This window comes from Zootermopsis nevadensis, unplaced genomic scaffold (genome assembly GCF_977971745.1).
Source record: "Zootermopsis nevadensis isolate Lab colony 2312 unplaced genomic scaffold, Znev_1.0 Znev_ptg000017l, whole genome shotgun sequence".
Classification (NCBI taxonomy): domain Eukaryota; kingdom Metazoa; phylum Arthropoda; class Insecta; order Blattodea; family Termopsidae; genus Zootermopsis; species Zootermopsis nevadensis.
Genome location: NW_028259149.1, coordinates 15,223,091 through 15,241,508, shown reverse-complemented (window position 1 = coordinate 15,241,508; position 18,418 = coordinate 15,223,091). Strand labels below are relative to the sequence as shown.

Below are 18,418 nucleotides of genomic sequence, written 5' to 3'. Positions count from 1 at the left end.
AACATAACTTTTATATGCACTGGGAAATCAAAACATCCGTGTGACTCGCTTTATTGCAGTGGTCTGGAATCAAACCCGCAATATCTCCGAGGTATGCCTGTACTCCAAAGAGTGCAGCCTTCTAATTTCATTATTAAGGCAATCACATCTAGGAGGATGAGATTGGTAGGGAATGTAATGTGCATGGGAGAGATGAGAAACACATACAGAATTCTGATAATACCTGCAGGGAAGAGACTACTTTGGAGACCTAGCCATGGATGGGAGGATAATATTGCAATAGAGCTGAAGGGGATAGGGTATGAGTGTTTACACTGGATGGGGTTCAATGGTAGGCTCTTGTGGATATGGCATTGAACCACTGGTTTATATAAAATGTGGGAATTTCTTGACTACTTGAGTGACTATAATCATTTTAAGAAAGATTGCTTGATTAGGTTAGTTATGACTAAATTAAGCTCAAGGTAATTTTAGTTATAATGGGATACAAGACCAGCATAATTATCAGCCCAGGCGACAAATGTGTCAAACTGAAGAAAAAATGTCTCCAAGTCTCCTGCTTGTAACAGAATTCCAAAGGCCTTGATTATATTTCCATTCCAGATAAGTATGTGTTAAATATAGGCTTTTGTTTTTCAGGTTTTATTGTGTTTTGTAAAACAGAAAAGTACCATCTCATTGTACTTTATCAAAATATATTTCCTCAAAAGTTTTTGGACATGCAGTAATTGTTAATAATATACATCATCTAAATAATATATAATCTAAGCATGATACAATGCATCTAACACTTAAACTAAGCCATTTTTATAATATTTATTATTAATGGCAACAAGTCAATTTCAATTGTAGCAGGAGTTAAATACTCGATATACATGAACGTGGCAAAAATATATTCACAATTAAAGAAGACAGCACAGAAGAATATTGCACTGTCATAACAGAACTCTGTATCATCAGTAACCTTGTGTGATATTTACATTACAAACACCTTCTCAAGTTTCTTGAATGGATAGACCTCCTTTGTTTTGGGGCATATGATTTGACTATTATTTTCATTTGCCATTTGCTCCAATGCCTGAAAGAAACAACTTATATTAGAACTCAAATCATATTACTTCCCCATTTTGAAATATGGAATATAAATGTAAATGTATTAGAGAGATGTAGATGTGAAGTGTATATTGAATATTAAGAAACATGAAGGGATCAAATCTGAAGTGAGGACATCAGACACATTATGAAACTAGTGAGCAGATTTTGATTAATTTTTTTACTGGGGAACCTACCCTAAATGCTGTTCCAAAAAGTTAATTTTTGTTCATATCCATCCAATATAATTCCTGCTTTTCACATAGTTCAAATCAGACTACTGATTTTCTCAAAACTGGTTTACTGTAAAAAGGTGGTATAGGACACAAATATAGGTGCCAGTTTGATCAACGATTTTTATTTGACATATACTTAAATATTTTATTAAACACAAGGGAAAATAGTTTCTAACTATTTGCAGTGTGAAATCTACAGTCCAATTAGCTCTGAACAAATGTATCAGAAATAAATGAACATCAAGACCAATGATATATGCAAAATAGAAAAGTATCAAGATTTCTGTCTTCTGGGTTGTTGTGCCGTGTAGTCTGGTAGATGTTTACCAACGTTTCAGAGGTCATACTGCCTCCATCATCAGGGCGATGAGTATCAAGATTTCTGTCTTCTGGGTTGTTGTGCCGTGTAGTCTGGTAGATGTTTACCAACGTTTCAGAGGTCATACTGCCTCCGTCATCAGAGTATGAATATTTCTGTCTTCTGGGTTGTTGCGCTGTGTAGTCTGGTAGATGTTTACCAACGTTTCTGAGGTCATACTGCCCCCGTCATCAGGATGATGAATCGACGGAGGCAGTATGACCTCGGAAACGTTGGTAAACATCTACAATACTACACGGCGCAACAACCCAGAAGACAGAAATCTTCATACTCACCGCTGTGAAAACCTCAAAACTTACATAGGAAAGTATACATACTCAATACCTTTTAAATTCTCGTATGTCAAAGCTTACCTTTTCCCCATACACATATCCATTAGGCAGCATCATGGGTAGATTATGTTCATTGAGAGGAAGGCCAGAGATAGTGCACACCAACCTTGACTGTGAACAGTGAGCAAAAGGTAGTGGCTGTGCAAGTTCATTGAAGGAGTCCTGGCACACTGGGCAGCTTGGGTTTCGGCTGTCGCGAGAATTGCTGTAGCACTGAGTGAAAACTGTTAAGGAGTAGGTCACACAATTGCTCTACCTCAAGAACAGAATTTGTGAAAAGGAAAAAACAATTTTTATCATTATACATGGTGTTGACAACACTTAAAATAATCTTCTTAACTTAATGAATCTTCATATGTAGCTTGTGCTTCTGTATACATAATTATAACCCTTTAAGGACAACTACTGTAGATGGACATTTATTTAATTTTTATATTATTTTCTGCATTTTATATGGAATGCAGTATTTTATTTTATTTAGTGTTCTGTCTGACGACAGGTCCATATGAACAGGATCCTTCCATCCTTTTCTCGGACTGGGACCTGTTCATATACGTTCTTGGCAGATGATCCAGAAGTGGTTTGCCATTGCCTTCTTCTGTGTGTGAATGGAGTAATTGTTGGGATGCCACGGAGAAACCGGGGAAGCCCCCGGAGGAAAACTCCGTGTTGCCTAGACCACGGCCTTGCCCAACACAAGTTATAAATTCGGGCACCGCCGGGAATCGAACCAGAGACCCCAGGATTACAAGGCCAGCATTCTAACCACTAGACCACCGTGGCTATTATGAACTATTATCACATGATATTTTAAAAATAAGTCTTATTTTCTGTGGCATATAAAACAGCATGGCAGCTCTGCAATCTCTGTTTAACATAAAATTTAGAATGGTATAAGTCATAAGCATGTACACTTTTATATGTTTACAAATATAGATGCAATGAGAGAATGTAAAATGAAATTACATTGTAGAATTTAATGTAGTGGAATGTGTCCGAATGGGAATTATACAACACAATGAATTAATAAATTGTATAATTATTAATTTATAGTACTTTCCTTATACAGACTGAAAACTAGGAGTCGTTAAGTTCTTGTTTTTAGTTATAAGAATTATTAACTCGAGTAATAATGTATTGGTGATGAACGGACTGTAGTAACACCATCAAAAATTGCAGCTGAGTAGTTCAGAATTTGTATTTGTGAAGGCCTCAGTTTAATTCTTGGCCTAGAGACTACCCATCAAGACTAACGCTGTTTGAATATTTCCTCAGTTCATCCAGGCAAATGGGACAACCTCAAATTAGGCCATAACTGCATTCTTCCACATCCTTTTCAAATCATTATTTACTAATCATCCTAACATTAGATGCCATAAAATTTGAGCATATAGCATCATTAAATCATAAGTAATTAACATATAATAATATCTGGTCAGCAGTTTTCATTCCTTTGTCTTAGGATGTAACTGCCAACCGATTACACGCTGAGTTCTAACTACTCCACCAGCTGACAGTAATAACAAGTATCGGCTGCAAACCAGCATCTCATTTGTGTGATAAAGGATATGGTGTTTTCAAAGCTGAAAGGCCAGCCTGGAGAGCAACAGTGAAGACAGACTGAGAGGCAAGTTGGAACAGGCGATAATTATCTTGACGAAACTGTTCAATCAGACGTTCCCAGCGGCTCCCATCTAGGAGTTCCTTGTATGGTGACAGTTCTATGAGAGAAATCAGATAAAGTAAAGGTGATTATCTATGTTAACCTTTTTCAGAACATTTACATGAGCATACTTCACTGTTTTTATACACTGATCAGATTCATTTATTATTTTAACCGTTGACACCATAATACTGATTACTGTAGCCGCGCGGTCTGAGGCATCATGCTTCGGACCGGTGATACGGAATGCGCGCTGGTTCGAGTCTCGGGGAAAGAAATTTCTCACGAGATTTTCGACCGGTGTATGGGACCGGTGCCAACCCAGCATCGTGAGGAAATTGGGGAGCTACAATGGGTAGCGTAACCATTAAAATATATCCAACAATGCACACTTACGTAATGAAGTCTTGAAATTTGGTCTACTTGACAAGAAGTGAACATACTAACTATAAAATAAATGCCTATTCACAGCTTTGTCAGCGAAGTCCTTAGTAATGTCGTAATAACTTTCTCTGATTAAGATAACGAAAAATTAAGAGATACCTGTATTTGTCGGAAAAGCTAGCAGAGCCATACAGTGCTGCACATCTTGCAGCTGTTCATCTTCAAAGATGGTGAAATACTTTCTAGCATGCCTGTAAAACGTAACAGACATTAGCAGAAAATCATTCATTAATATCTTCTTTTTCAGAGCTTCGGCTCCATAGATCCAAGCCGCTACCTTGCTATGCTGCCTAAATCTATAAAACATTTGCTTAAACCTGCACAGAACTGTTCGGCCTTTTTTAAAAAAAAAATCTTACAGAACCTTATTCACAAAGAAATTCACTAATATAACAACCAATGTCTGTCATGCTTGACTGTATGAGAAAATTAAAATTAAGTTGACAGTGCTGACTCTGGTAGTGACAAATGGAGATGATGCTATGGTGGAGTCTGGAGTTAGATGGTGGTTTTTGTTAATGTTGACATGACTGAAAATGAAAAGGACAGAGAGGAAATTAAAAGGGACTTACAAACCTGACAGCATCCATACGTTTATCTGCTTTCACCAGCTCAACAAATTCTTGAATTCGCAAATTGAATTCCATTGTGGACTTCAGCTTACGCAGCTTTGAGCGATTATCATAGCACCATTCAAGGCATTTGGAGGTCTCATGTTGTGCAAGCGATTGCTCAACCTCACGGGAGATCAGGAATACATCTGCAACAAACCACATAATGCAAATGTAATGGATGTATGCTTCTTAGTTGATTTAAGAGTGTGTTCTTAACTGCGCATTTTATGTTAACTGTACATATCATATTTTTAATAAGAAAGGATTGCAAATAGCGAGTTCAGAGTAAGGATGTGGGAAGAGGTGATCTTGGCCTATCCTGATGGTTACATAGAAAGACTGAGGAAAACTATGAGAAACCTGAGTCAGGATACTTGGTCACCTAAATCTAACACTGATATATTACCACTGTAGCTGTGGCTCCAGAAATATGCTTACCCATTCACCACAGGTAAGATAATGGAGAATGGTTAAAAGTATCTGTATGAAGCATACTGTAATCGTAACAGTGTTATAATTGGTTTCATGATACTTATAAATTCACCAGCAGGAAGTCATCTATACCAATATTTGTGAGGTCTCGGAGGTCTGAACGATGGGCAAGGCGTGTAGCTGCCCCATAGTAACCTCGGCGCAGAAAGTATTCCACCAACATGCGATCCAGTCGACGCTTTCGCCAGAGATTCACTGTTCCTGTGGTAGAACTACTGGTAACTGGCCCATTAGAAGCAGCATGTTCCCGCAAGTGCTCAAGGCGTCTCTTGCATACGTATGCTGCCTCCAGTTCCTCTGAGATACTCTCATCAGCCTTAAATCAGAACAGTTTAAAGGTAGTGTAAAATCTGCAACAAGAAAAATAATACTGAAATAGGTAAATTGGAAACAGTGCTTTTTAGCTAAAGAAATATAGGACTCTATTATTCTTAGGAGACATTCTTAAAATATAATAAGATTAAGCTTCACAAATGGTACATTTCATCAAATATTGTTGGGTACTTATATTCAGGGCATGTAACACATATGGGAGAAACAAAAAATGCATATAACATCTTAGCTGAAGAACATGATGGGAAGAGACCACTTGGGGAACTGCAGCATAAATGGGAATGAATCTTAGAAAAATTATTTGTGAGTATGTAAACTGAACTGAGTTGTCTGAGGGTAGGTCCCAATGGCAGACTCTATAAACATGGTAATGAACCCTCAGGATTAACTGTTCAAGGAAGTCCCTAGATCATGGAGTTAGATGCTACAGTTACCTCACATTTATCATGTAAATCAAATTAAAACTGTTACATTCTCATATACTGTAGGATACATATTGAAAAACAAATTCAATCTCCTGGGTGTCATATAGTACTTCCTGGGTCAAGAAGCCCATTAGTGTTGTCTGAACAGAACAAAATAAAACTACTACAGCCATTAACAAGGAAATAAGAAACTGAAAAAATGGGTGTGGTTTCTCTTCCCATGGCCCACTAGTTCCGCTTTCTCAGGACTCCACTTAAGTACCATATACATCCAAGTCACTGTAACTGTGCACAGTCCTTCAGAGTTAATTAGGTTCTGGAATCATACTTCCATATTAAAAATGCTGAAAATTGTGTTAATCTTCTTGATCCATGCTTGTAGTCCATATAATTTTCATGTAAGGTGGAAGTTTGTACGATGGCAAGAAAGGAGCATGAACAAGCACGCTGGTGGGTGGCCCAGCAGATGTTGGAGGTATATAAAGGATGGGAGTGTGAAGAACAATGTGGAGGCATTACCCCGTCAACAGCCTGTACATACCTTGCGTTTAAGAACTTGCAGTTTCTCAACCATTCCACCCAGTAAACGGCTAATATCACTTGCTCCCACTATGTCTCCATGGAGAACACGTTCTAGTTCCAGTGCAGCAGCTTGCACATGGGAGACTTCCCTGTCAACATGTTTTTGGGCTGCTCTGAACTTCTTGTTCAATAACTCATATGGAACCTATTGAGATATCAACCATGCCATGTGTCATATAACATTACAGAATCTAATTCTGGGTTAAATTATTAATATTTTCTTGGCAGTTACTTAACAGGTTATAAAAACCTATTTAAACATTAAGGGAATATAGTCACACATTTATGACACGTCCGTAGGGTGGTGTACATCTCTGAGGTCAATAAAATTATTACGAAAAATTAATGTGATCCAATGCTTAATTTTGTACGATTAAGCATAATATACCTATATGCAATATAATATTTAGTACCTTTAAGGTTGGGTACTCTAGTGACCTGACATCTGCCATTCTCGTTCGGTATTTTGGTGTTTTAAAGTAATTAATTACAGCAATATCCACCACACTTTGAAACGTCAATGAATAAAGCCTTACAATATTTATCAAAAAACTCTTCAAGTCCGACAATCCATAATTCAGGTGACTCAATGATTGAAAATAATTTAGATATATATGGGCACTTTATATCTCTATACTTCTAACCATGAATTAGAGATGGCACTTCGTATAATCGCTCGGAAAATTACGGCCTACGACCTGGATAGAAAACACGAATGGTTTGATGCAAATCGAGTCAAATCTAGTTCCTAACTTCTATGTTTAGATGTCGCAAGAGTTGTTTCATGTTGAAATAATCATTTTCCAAGCTGTGGCAGTCATAGACAATATACAGCCAAAGTGGTAGGGTTGGGATCTCGTGAAGTCTCGTTTGTTGATCTTTGGACGAGAATTTGCGAGATTGGAAACCATTTTCGTGAAGTGGGGAGAGTGATTTGTTCCCTCGCGTTTGGTGTATTTTCATTTCAATTTAATGTGTTTGAAACTGAAATTATATTGTTAGTGAAATCAGAACCTTGAAGTTTAAAATATTTGTGTTCGTGGACTGTTTATTAAGTGTGGGCGTGGAAGTACAGTGACTAAAAGTTTTGTAGGCAAAACCAGACGTTGGAACTACAAAGCAGCGTGGCCAGTCTTTGTTTCTGTCAAGTTACGAGGTAAGAGCAGTAATTCTGGATCAATACCTTCAAGAGAAACTTGCCGGGTGACCCATTTCCTCATATGGTTATGAAACATATAATGTGGCCCTACCATTAAATAGTAGAACTCGCAAAGAAGTAGGATGTTTACGCAAAAGAGTCGGCGTTTACGCTTGGCCACTGGTCGTTTCGAGCTGTAAGGAAGTGGCTGGTTTAAAATGCGAACCATGTTTTGCCCGCCGGCTTTCCTATGTCTTCGTCGGTAGACTGGACCCTAGACGCGTCCTCTCATAGCTTGTTCGTGTAGGAGGATTGCTCTAGACAATCGTTTAAATGCATTTTTGTGTTGCCTTCGTGATAATGTGTAATTTTATTTGCCGTAAAAGTATTCTGATGATCATGGAATTTATAAAGTTTTTATTTCTTCGAGCGTATCCTTTATGCTTAAATTGTCATTTATTCTTTGTAATGGGCGTATATGCAGCATGTTCGAAAAGTTTATATTTTGTAATTTTATATTTAGATTGGTCAGTATAGCATTTGACCTTCAACGATAACGTGGTTTATTTCGCAGCCATGTAGAAGGTGTATTTAACAGCACATTTTTTGTAGTCCATATAAAGCATCTGTGTCTGTTAAGTTTCATTTTCCTACAGTACCTAACACAATTAAATAGAATTTGTAAGATGGAAGGTATGCAATCTTGAAATTTTTATGTCTTGAATGACATTAAGTTATAGCACATTTAATTAATCTCGTTTTATTAATCTCGGTTCACCTGAACTGTTGCCCTGGATTTTAATCTGACAGAGGTATTTATTTTTTAAGCCTTACATTTAATTAACTCCTGTGGGTTGATTGAGATTAGATTTTGAATGAAATGTTTTGAGATGTTTTATAAATGATGTTTTAAAAAGTGTATTGGCTCTAAATGTTGAGGATTGTTAGGCATTTTTGTTCATGTGTATTATGTTTTTACTGGCTGTGGTAGATGTGCCACATAGAGTATTAGATTGTGTGCTAACTGCTTTGTAGGCCGTTGGTTGGCATTTTTAACATTAACCTAATAATGCCAATGCATATGATTGGTTCTGTGTACTTGCGGTGTAATAAGGAACTTGCTTTTTAGTATTGAATATTTTTATTTTGGATAGAATGCTTTTGTTTCATATTCCATGGTTTATGTTAAGTAATTCCACCATACTGCCCTTGTAGTGAATGATAAGCCATGTTTAAAAAGTTCATATTTGTTCTATGTTTTGAATTAGGGAGTTTGTTGTTCAGAGGTTTGATAAATTGGTCACCTATTTACATTAAATAGTTCATTGTTTCCAAGTTCTTTCTGATTTTCTTGTGTAATGTAAGCTTTCTTATGTTGGCCACAAAAATGTAATAACATTTACTTTAAAAGTAAAGTTTGTCCCACTATATGCCATGTAGGCGTTTGGGGTGAGTGGAGGTATAGCTCCTCTCTTCCTTGACCTCGGCACTTTACTTTAACGTTTATTAAGAATAATGCTTAACTGATTGCTACAATATTTATATTATTATGCCCTACATCATCCATGAGCTTGTCTAGAATTTGATAAATGTTTGTAACTGAGGGCTGATGTGAACTCACTATGGTTCCATTTAGACTGCAGTTGTATGGAACTGGTAGACTAAAAAGATGTGTATAATATAACTTGTAGGGGAAAGTTTATGCATTTTTTTGAAATATAGAATTTTGTAGACCTTTTCTTTTAAATACTATTTATGTTGACATTTTTTATAATTGTAAGACTTCAGTTGTAAAAGTTATAGGATGTGTGAATAAGACACCTTTGAGAACAAAATTCAGATAGCCCAAATGTTGTACTTTATTTCTATGATAATTTTTTAATTTGTAGAGGTTGTAGCCTGTGTGTTTTCCACTTCATTGGTATATGGATTATTTTTTGTAGTCAATATTTTACTGGGAATGAGTTGTGATCATTTGATTTTCTTCTTGGCTTCCATGAAGTTAAGTTTGTAAGCAGAAAAATAACAGGAATGCTTATTTGGATGGTTGGTTGCGACCCCATCTTTGTGTGTACCTTAAAGTCTTCATTAAAGTGGATGTGCATTATGAGTGAGTAATTTTGTGGTTCCAAGGACTTTTTTAAGTGCATAGTACATGGGACATGTTGAAGATGGTCATTACTGTTTTATGCGTGCTTAAATCTTAAGAAAATGAACAGTACAGCAGCTGATTTGCTGCCTGTGGTCCGTTTCTCAACTTGTACTATATTCAGCGAGCAATTGATAGAAATTCCTTGAACAAGTTGTTGAAATTCACAGATTTTGTCAATCATAATGGTTTATTGTTCCTGTTGTGGCTAGTTCAGTTCACTTGTTACATATCTGTTTATTTGTTTTAGTGTTATTTTCCTTTTAAAGCTTTTCATAGGTGGTGTCTTTTTCCTTAAAAATTTCTAGCCCATATTGTATATGGCTTCTGTTTCCCTGTTTGAGCTACATGTCTGACCTATTGCATCTTTGATTTATTAGCTCTGTGAGATGCAGTTAGAAATTTCGTGAGACTAGGTATTTTTTGTCCCGAATTTGACTGTGTGTGTGAATGTGTTTATTTTACAAAATCATATCAGTGAACAGCGTCGCATTTAACGAATGTGCATTTTTGCAGTGTTTGTACGCGATATATGTATAGTGAGTGCGTGGCTAACCGTCTCTGTGTCTTCGCTGTGGCTATCAGAAGCCTGAACCTTATTGTTAACTCGAATGTGTTCGTTCATAGCATGCAACAGACCTGAAACTCGCACGTTGACATATTGGAAAGTGTGCTTTGTTTTGTAAGTACAGAATTAAATTGGATGTATAAGCAGGTGCTGTTTCGTCGACGTTCATGTTTTAGGTCTGGCGCTATCTCTTTCCCTCCCGTTGCTCTGCACTCTTCTATTTTGAGACAAACGGAAGAATGCACGCTTGACTGCGTAGCTTTTGCTTTACGCTTTGCCGTAGCGGTTCAAAGCACCTGTGGAAGGACAGTTTACACTAGATTAAATTGCATCCTGTTCCCCTGTCTCTCTGGAGGAGCGGTATTTATGAACTGCTCTTATGACTTCCTTTGAACGATTCACACATTAATGAGAAATCGTTTGAGATTATTGCCCGTAAATTTGTTTATCTCACCGCCGACACGTGGAACGTGTCGTGTTAGTAAATGAAAGTTTTTAAGTTTATATAAGTTGGTGGTGTGGGAAATTGCATTGACCACCGTCTCCGCCTGTTACGGTTGCAAGTGTTGGAAGTCCCACATTTTTTGAGACGCCCCTAGCTTTTTCTGCCCTTCGGTCTTGATAGAGCAGCTTTGGCGTTAGGTTTAAGGATTTTTTTTCTCTCCAGACGTTTTAGCCTTATATACTGTTTCCATTTCTTTTATGTTGTGGTTCGTCATTTTGTTTTCGGGAGTGGAACGCTCTTGTCTTCTCATTGCTGGTCGTTATAAGAGTTGTTTGTTGTTTTTATAGAATTTTTATTACAGTCGTAGTGTGTTTTATAATTTTGCAAAACGGCTGGATTTATCTGTTTCTGTTGCCGAGCTTGTTTCACCTAACCGATTTTTTTTCTCTGTCAGGATCCTTTCCTCTGAATACAGTTTTAGTTGTTTGGTGTTGAACTTTTCATTATTTTTTTTTTGTTCAGGTTTGCAATAACGAGATGTGTCTTTTAATGACTTACCAGAATAAAAATGTGCCTTTCATCTGAACATAACTTTAACACGCTTTTTGTTCGTTGCATGAATTAATGTCGCTGAGGAACAAGAAATAAATGCATGTGGCGGCTGATGACCTATGGCACAACTCCGTTCAGGAACGGCATGTATGCCGTGCCGTGCCGAGTTAACAGATATCGTAATGGAAGGGAAGATCTGTCGTGTGGAAATTCTGTTTTGTTTTAATGTTTGTTTATATTGGTTTATGTGGCTGGACAAAGATTTGTATTTATTTGCGAACTTCTCTTCTCTGATCTCAGATGGAAGTATCAGCAGAATTAATGCTGATAAGTATTACGTCGCCGCTGAATATCAGTGGACTCATACGTTAAGGAAGAAATTGTGTTAATTTTCTCAAGGTAATTAACTTCTTGAAGTCCAGCGGTAGCTCTGTGTACCACCTGCCTTAATAATAATAATCGGTTACTCCATTTTGTCCACGGAGTCCATGGATTTTGTATGATTCTCAGAATAAACATCGATTATTTGTCTAAACGACATTAACCAGTTGATCTTTGTAATGACACGTGTTTTTCCGTGAGGTGGGGACCGAATGTTTAAATATTTTAGACGGACTTCGGCCTTAGAATGTTAAACAGTCATTTATGTACAAGTCTTTGTGTTCCTGCTCTAAATAACTGAGCGTGTGACGTAGTAGTGTCTGGCTGCTAATTAAACGATCAGGGTTCGATTTCTGTAAGCGCAGTTATGGGATCCACGAAATCTCCTTATCCAGTGGATCTCCTTGTGTAGAGAGACTGAAGTGTGTGCTGTTGGCCGTTCACCTTTAGCAGTTGTCAGTGAGGTATGTGAATGAGGAGGGAGAATATTTCATAGGACGAGCTTCTTAATTTCTAATGTTCATAGAGTAAAATTGTAAAGATAATTTATATGCACTGTTTATTATCGGGATAAATCAAGGAAGGTGAGATTGGCGGGGAATGTAGCAGGCATCTTGTGGTCGAGGGATCCAATGGCATGTCTACTTCCACGAGAGTCGGTTAGTTTTTGTTTGGAAATTACCGATTGGGCTCCGAGCTTATTAATTACAAATATCTGTGGTCCGATACGGTCCTGGTTGCCTGTACCTCCCCCTCACACATCAATAGACATCTCTCAGCTCTCAGGAGTTCCTGAAAGACGTATTTCAGGTTAGATTTAAAGGTTTCATACTTTTAACAAACTGATATCGCTCGTCATTTGTTCTGCATCTTCGTTACCGAACCCAGTCGTACCACTTTTTGTTTTTGAGTTTCTGCCAGTCAGAACACCCTCTTTTGTGATTAAGTCGGGCAATCCTTGCATTATTTATGCATAGTTCAACCTTAGTCATTTGTTAGGGTTGCAGAGACAACATGGGTTGTGGGCCCCGTGTTGCATTAAAATTCGATTAAATTGTTTATACTTGTTGGTCGCGTTTGGTGACTGGACTGAGTGTTACGTTCTTAAACCGCGTGTTTACGAAGCTTAGGGGTTTCAGTTGTGCTCAGGGTTACAGATGTTAGCAGTTTTCTTTGTTCTGTGAATCACTAGGGTCGCTCTTTACGATTGATTCATCACAGGAGTCCGGGGTAAGAATTAGAGAACTTCGCCGTTTAGAAAACTCCAAGCGGGCTGTAAATGTTTACTTAGGAATTCGGCGGAAAGAGCAGAGTTGTTTTTTTTACTCTATTTGACACGTTCGGTGTTGAGAGTCGACTTCGGGAAATGGTTTGACGTGTTAGCAGCTGGTACAGCGCCATGAAATTATGTTGCAATCGATCGGGAGTGGAATGAAGCATGATTCGCGCCCTGTATGTACCCGGTTTTCTCCCTCCTGTGGACCACCCATTCCAACAGGTTTGTTATTTTTCTCGGTCCGTACAGGCGGTTACCAGGTTACTCTGCTTGAAAGTAAGTTGGGATAGCTCTCGATTCATCATTTACAAACTCATAGCTCCTTAGACTGAAGGTAACCTCGGCAGCTGATTCAGTAACCTTGGACATCTCGTGTCAGGAGCTGTAGTTTTCCAACTTCTCTACGTTGTCGCGCAAAATGAAAATGAATTAGTTTGAACACATTCTGTATAACGTGTTATTGTTTTCAAATCAATTTTTTTTGTTTTGTTTCAAGTAGTTTGAAGTAGAATACAGAGGCATAGCTTGTTGAAAGCAGGAACTAGGCGAGAGAAAGGAGTATCAGACGAACTTTACGCAGTGAGACAATGCAAACTACTTAACTGTGTTGCTGGACTGGCAACTTGGTGGTCGCGTAATAACTCCGAGCCTGACCGTTAAAAATACACACTTGAGGACGAAGGGGAAGACTGCGAAGCTGTAGATAACCCAGTCCTTCCGTATGTACTATCGGACGTGAAATTATTACGTGTAGACTGTAGAAGTAGCGCGAGCTGGTTGAAGTATGTCTTACGTTGCTAGTGTTTTAATAAATGGTTCCCTCTGTTCACAAAAAGTTGTGTGGTGTTAAAGTTGGTTCATGAAAATCCCTCCGATTATGTCGAATTTAAAAGTAAATGTTTTCAGTCAAACTGTACATGCTCAGACAGACTCTTTGTCGTCTTGCTCCTCTCGCCCCGCCATTTCCATCTTCCCTTCGAGTCTTTCAGTGACGTATCTGCTCGCAGTTATAATGTTGCGACCGTGGTAATACCAGATTTAATCGAAATTTGTTGAGTAGCTTTTGAGATTAAATTTATGCAGTGGAAGGCATGATCTGCCCATATGTCTATGCACTTTGTACAAAGATCGCACAGTGAAACGAAAACATCGCAAAACGACTCAAACAGGGATGTACAAGATGATCGAAAAGTCATTCCACATCATCCACATGTTGAAACACCAATGTAGGCCAATAACATTTTGAGTGTCCTTGACTAGTCTGCGCGCTCTTAAGAACAGCGGCGTTGTTGTCACACATTGCTGAAGGAATCGGCCTTAGATTGCCATGATTCTTGCTGTGTCTGGTTACGAGGAACGGGAGACAGGGACCACCAAAAAATCTGAAATATTTGTACGCGTGAAAAATTGTGTGACACTTTGAAATTAGTCTGGGAACTTTGAAGTAACGGGGATCTGTACTAAAGGGATTTATTAACGTTAATAGAAAATTGTACGATCATTGTGGCCTCTGAAGATGAAGAAACTGTACATTGAATTGAGCAGTTATTGACAGACATCTTAATTCCCGCTGTATCCGGTTAGGCCTGAGCATTTTGAGGAGAGCATGCTTCTTGGGTTCTTCCGTATATTGTGACATTGGCCATGGTAACTTAAGTAACATCTTTAGAAGAATTCTGAATCTTACACTGACGTCTTAAGTCATGATCGTTCGCATGTCTTGTCTGCACGAATTTTTCATATCCGAAACAACCGAAGGAATTTATTGACATTTGGTGGTGGGAATCGACACTAAACGCTATCGAACGAACTTCTCATCTCTCGTGAAATTGGTGCAGGACACGATCTGTGGATTCTGTGCGACCTTTTAACCTCTTATGGCGAATATTTAATGAAATACAAGAAAAGCAGTGTGTGACGGTGCGGTTTGAAATCTGTAGCGTGATTTGTGACGGTGTATTTGTGTAATGAATGAATATTTGGCCGATTGCGATGTGAAAAATTTCCATACTCTGCTAAGGCACTTTTTCCCACCATTGTTTACTGCCGTGTGATCTCCCAGGCCAGTCGGTCGCTTGTTTAGCCATAGCCAAGTGCATATCTGCTCAGTGTCGTATCTTTGTGGAAAGTGTCCCAACCTCATGATGTTAGAATCCATCGAAGTGCAACTGAAAGTATCTTTCTTAAAGGTTTTGGCTCTTACGTAACCAAAGAACATTTGTACGCGCAGTACGAAGCGGCGACTTGGCGTAAAGTTAAAATCAATCAGACGGCGAGTGAATGACGATTTGTCCCGAAAATAGAAAATAAGTTGTGTTGTCGCGAGATTGCTTTCGCTCGAATTTTTCATACAATCGTGAATCCTGTCCTGAAATAGAATCCTAAGGATCAATACATATTATATTAATGTTGTCACGTACTGTGTTGCCTTGTATTTATTACTCTTTAGCGAGAACAAGCGTATAGTACAGGTGGAAAATCGTGAAAACTTGTTTGCATTTTAGTAGGCCTGTGGTATTGGCGTGCGGGAGTATCTCGTCCGGTTGAGATGTGGCATTTTTTTTGAAAAGGACATAAGTGAGGGTTTTTTTTCGCGAGGGTTAGTTTGTAAAGCTAAGACTGTCGTGTTTTGTAGGCAAAATGACGCTATTTAAATTTTATATATTACGTGGCATGTTTCTTTTAAATGTTTTAAAAGTGTAAAATATGATGATGCCTTTATATTGTAGTTTTGTGGGCGTCAGAACGCCAGTGAGAAGCTTGGCACAGTTTCTTTTTCAACCGTCTTCGTATTAGGCGTTTGTTAATATCGATACTTATTTTTTCGCCCTTGGAGTTAGGTTGATTGGGAAAGTTTTCTGGCCTCGGTTTGCTCATTAGTATTTTAATCGAAGTAGAACACTTTGTTCACTCGTGCACAGTTGCATACATGTTTGGTATTCAGTGATGGGAACAACTAATGGACCTGTTTATCATCTTATCTCGTGCACTGTTTGCAAGCACTTGAAAGTTGCAAACTTATTTTGTGTTACGCTGTATATGTCCAAAGTGAAGACAAGGCTAGTTGTTTTGGTATAGGTTTTTTTATAGGAGTTTACATTTGTTTCATTCTCCAAAATCGGCAAGGGAAATACTGCTTGAAATATTTATTTGAAACCTGCATCTTAGTATTTTACTACATGGGAAAATATTTTGCCTTGTTATATTTTACGTGCGTGGACCTAGGTTACAGATTGCAGTATAACTTCCTCACGCGTTTTCAGAATGTTCCTGTACAGTGGCTATTTTTTATGTTCCGCGTAAATGTTTTTACGTATTTTGGTGCCGTTTTATGAAGTCCTCGTTGTGAAAGGATGTTGTTCATTTATTGATTTCCACCTAATCTCCTAATAACAGCTAGGGGTTTCCACGTGTTAACTATAGTCGGGAAGGTTCTGGAATCGCAAATAATTGCATGAAAATCGATATTTTTTATGGAAAATGCAGGTCTTGGTGTTAACTAACAACCTACATGCTGTTTCTCCTGCTGTATATGCGGTCTTCGGTACCCACAACAGATTCAACTTAACACGTGTCTGTTAACACGTTAGAGAGCGTTAGGCTTTGAGCTTTTTATTATTGACATTATCTTTTTTATCATTTTTGGTATATTTTTCAGTAAAGAATTATCATCGGACCGATAGACCCGCAGTCGCTTTGAAGAACCCCATTGAGCCCCCACGTAAATGGAATTTATCGTGTTCGAATCATGTCAACCTTGCGAATTTTTTGTTATGATTATCGTAACTTTGCGTGTGAAATTTGTGTTATGACATTATAAGAATGTCTGCTAGTGGAGAGAACTACGTGGTCTATGTATTGAAACAATTGCAAACTGAACTTTTCTTAGTGGAAATGTGGTATAAAGGTAAAGCTGTCCAGCCATACGCCATGTAGGCCCCGGGGGGTGGGGTGTAGTTCCTATTCGGCAGGCAACCTGGTGACATCTAGATTTGTGGGGTAAAAGCTGTAATGTGTGTTCGTTTAGCAAAGCTGTTGAGCGTTATAGTATGGAACCAATTCAGGAAACTTGGATAGGTACCCATTTATGTGGTCTAGCGGTTAGAACGCTGGCCTTGTAATCCTGGGATCTCGGGTTCGATTCCCGGCGGTGCCCGAATTTATAACTTGTGTTGGGCAAGGCCGTGGTCTAGGCAACACGGAGTTTTCCTCCGGGGGCTTCCCCGGTTTCTCCGTGGCATCCCATTCACACACAGAAGAAGGCAATGGCAAACCACTTCTGGATCATCTGCCAAGAACGTATATGAACAGGTCCCAGTCCGAGAAAAGGATGGAAGGATCCTGTTCATATGGACCTGTCGTCAGACAGAACACTAAATAATAATAAAAAAACAGGAGGAGATGGTATAGATAGGGCCCGTGACAGATCCCAGTGGTGAAGGTGTTGGAGCATGGTGCTGTATAGTCGCGCAGAGAGTGTCCAGTTAATCAGCTCCAGTTCGTATTCCAAACTCATACAATTATTTTCTTTCTTGCAGTATTCACGGCTTCGTACAGTTTTTTTATCTGAAAATTGTGTTTTACGTGATTGCTTCTGTTTAGTGTTTAAAATAGAACGTCAAGGATTCAAGCAACGTCAAGTAAGCGAGAGACAGGCTAGAAAAATAGGCCCAACGGTGTTACCAACTCTTAACAAATAGCTACGTATTTTCAACATCACAGCGCCTAAGTGTCGTGTCCAAGCAGAATATCTCGCAACGTCACAACCATGTCGCTTTGTAACTTTTGAATATTATACCAGTGTAGTGTAGATGTCTTCAATCATGCCTGTGATGTTTCTTGTGCTCCGTTGCGTTGGGTTCCCTGTACAGGTGCAAAGACCTTGTTATGTCGAGAGAGAATAGATAGTGCCTTGCCGTGACCTTGGCAGAAGGCTGGGTGGGATCTGTACGCCAGACTGCAAGTTTCTTACTGTCAGTGCGGGAATCTCTTCACTTACTGCCGACCTTGCTTTGCTGGCTGCTTTCCAATATTTCTGTACATTAAATTATCTCATATCGTGCGTGTGACCCTTGTATCTTCGCGTGAGATTCGTCTCTGTGAAAGTTCAATGGTTTTAATTGGTTCTTCGCAGAAAATACACGCATATTAAGGAGATCTTGTCTTTCTTCTCTGAAAGTACGACGTATTTTTTAATAAATACAGTTGTTTGGAGTAAAATGCGTTGAGAAATTCATAATCGGGCATCGTATAAATTAGTGTATATATATGTGTATAACGGCAGATTTGTATCTGTAATAAATGAGCGCCTAAGCCA

General features: G+C 38.5%; 2 protein-coding genes across 2 annotated transcripts in view; one reads left to right on the top strand and one right to left on the bottom strand.

Annotated features, from left to right (window-relative positions):
• Positions 1-678: 678 nt before the first annotated feature.
• Positions 679-7,309, bottom strand: Kaz (E3 ubiquitin-protein transferase Katazuke). Its single transcript, XM_087350603.1, has 8 exons — positions 7,006-7,309; positions 6,552-6,737; positions 5,325-5,568; positions 4,723-4,906; positions 4,246-4,337; positions 3,611-3,760; positions 2,061-2,257; positions 679-1,078 (listed from the first exon to the last, which is right to left on the bottom strand). The coding sequence occupies exons 1-8, from the start codon at positions 7,042-7,044 to the stop codon at positions 977-979; spliced, it is 1,194 nt and encodes a 397-aa protein (XP_087206729.1). The 5' UTR covers positions 7,045-7,309; the 3' UTR covers positions 679-976.
• Positions 7,310-7,407: 98 nt separating this feature from the next.
• CtBP (C-terminal binding protein) overlaps positions 7,408-18,418 on the top strand; it is a 71,418-nt gene continuing 60,407 nt past the window's right edge. Inside the window, exon 1 of the mRNA XM_022068833.2 lies at positions 7,408-7,748. The gene's annotated coding sequence lies outside the window, so the exon portion shown is untranslated. The remainder of the gene's footprint in view (positions 7,749-18,418) is intronic.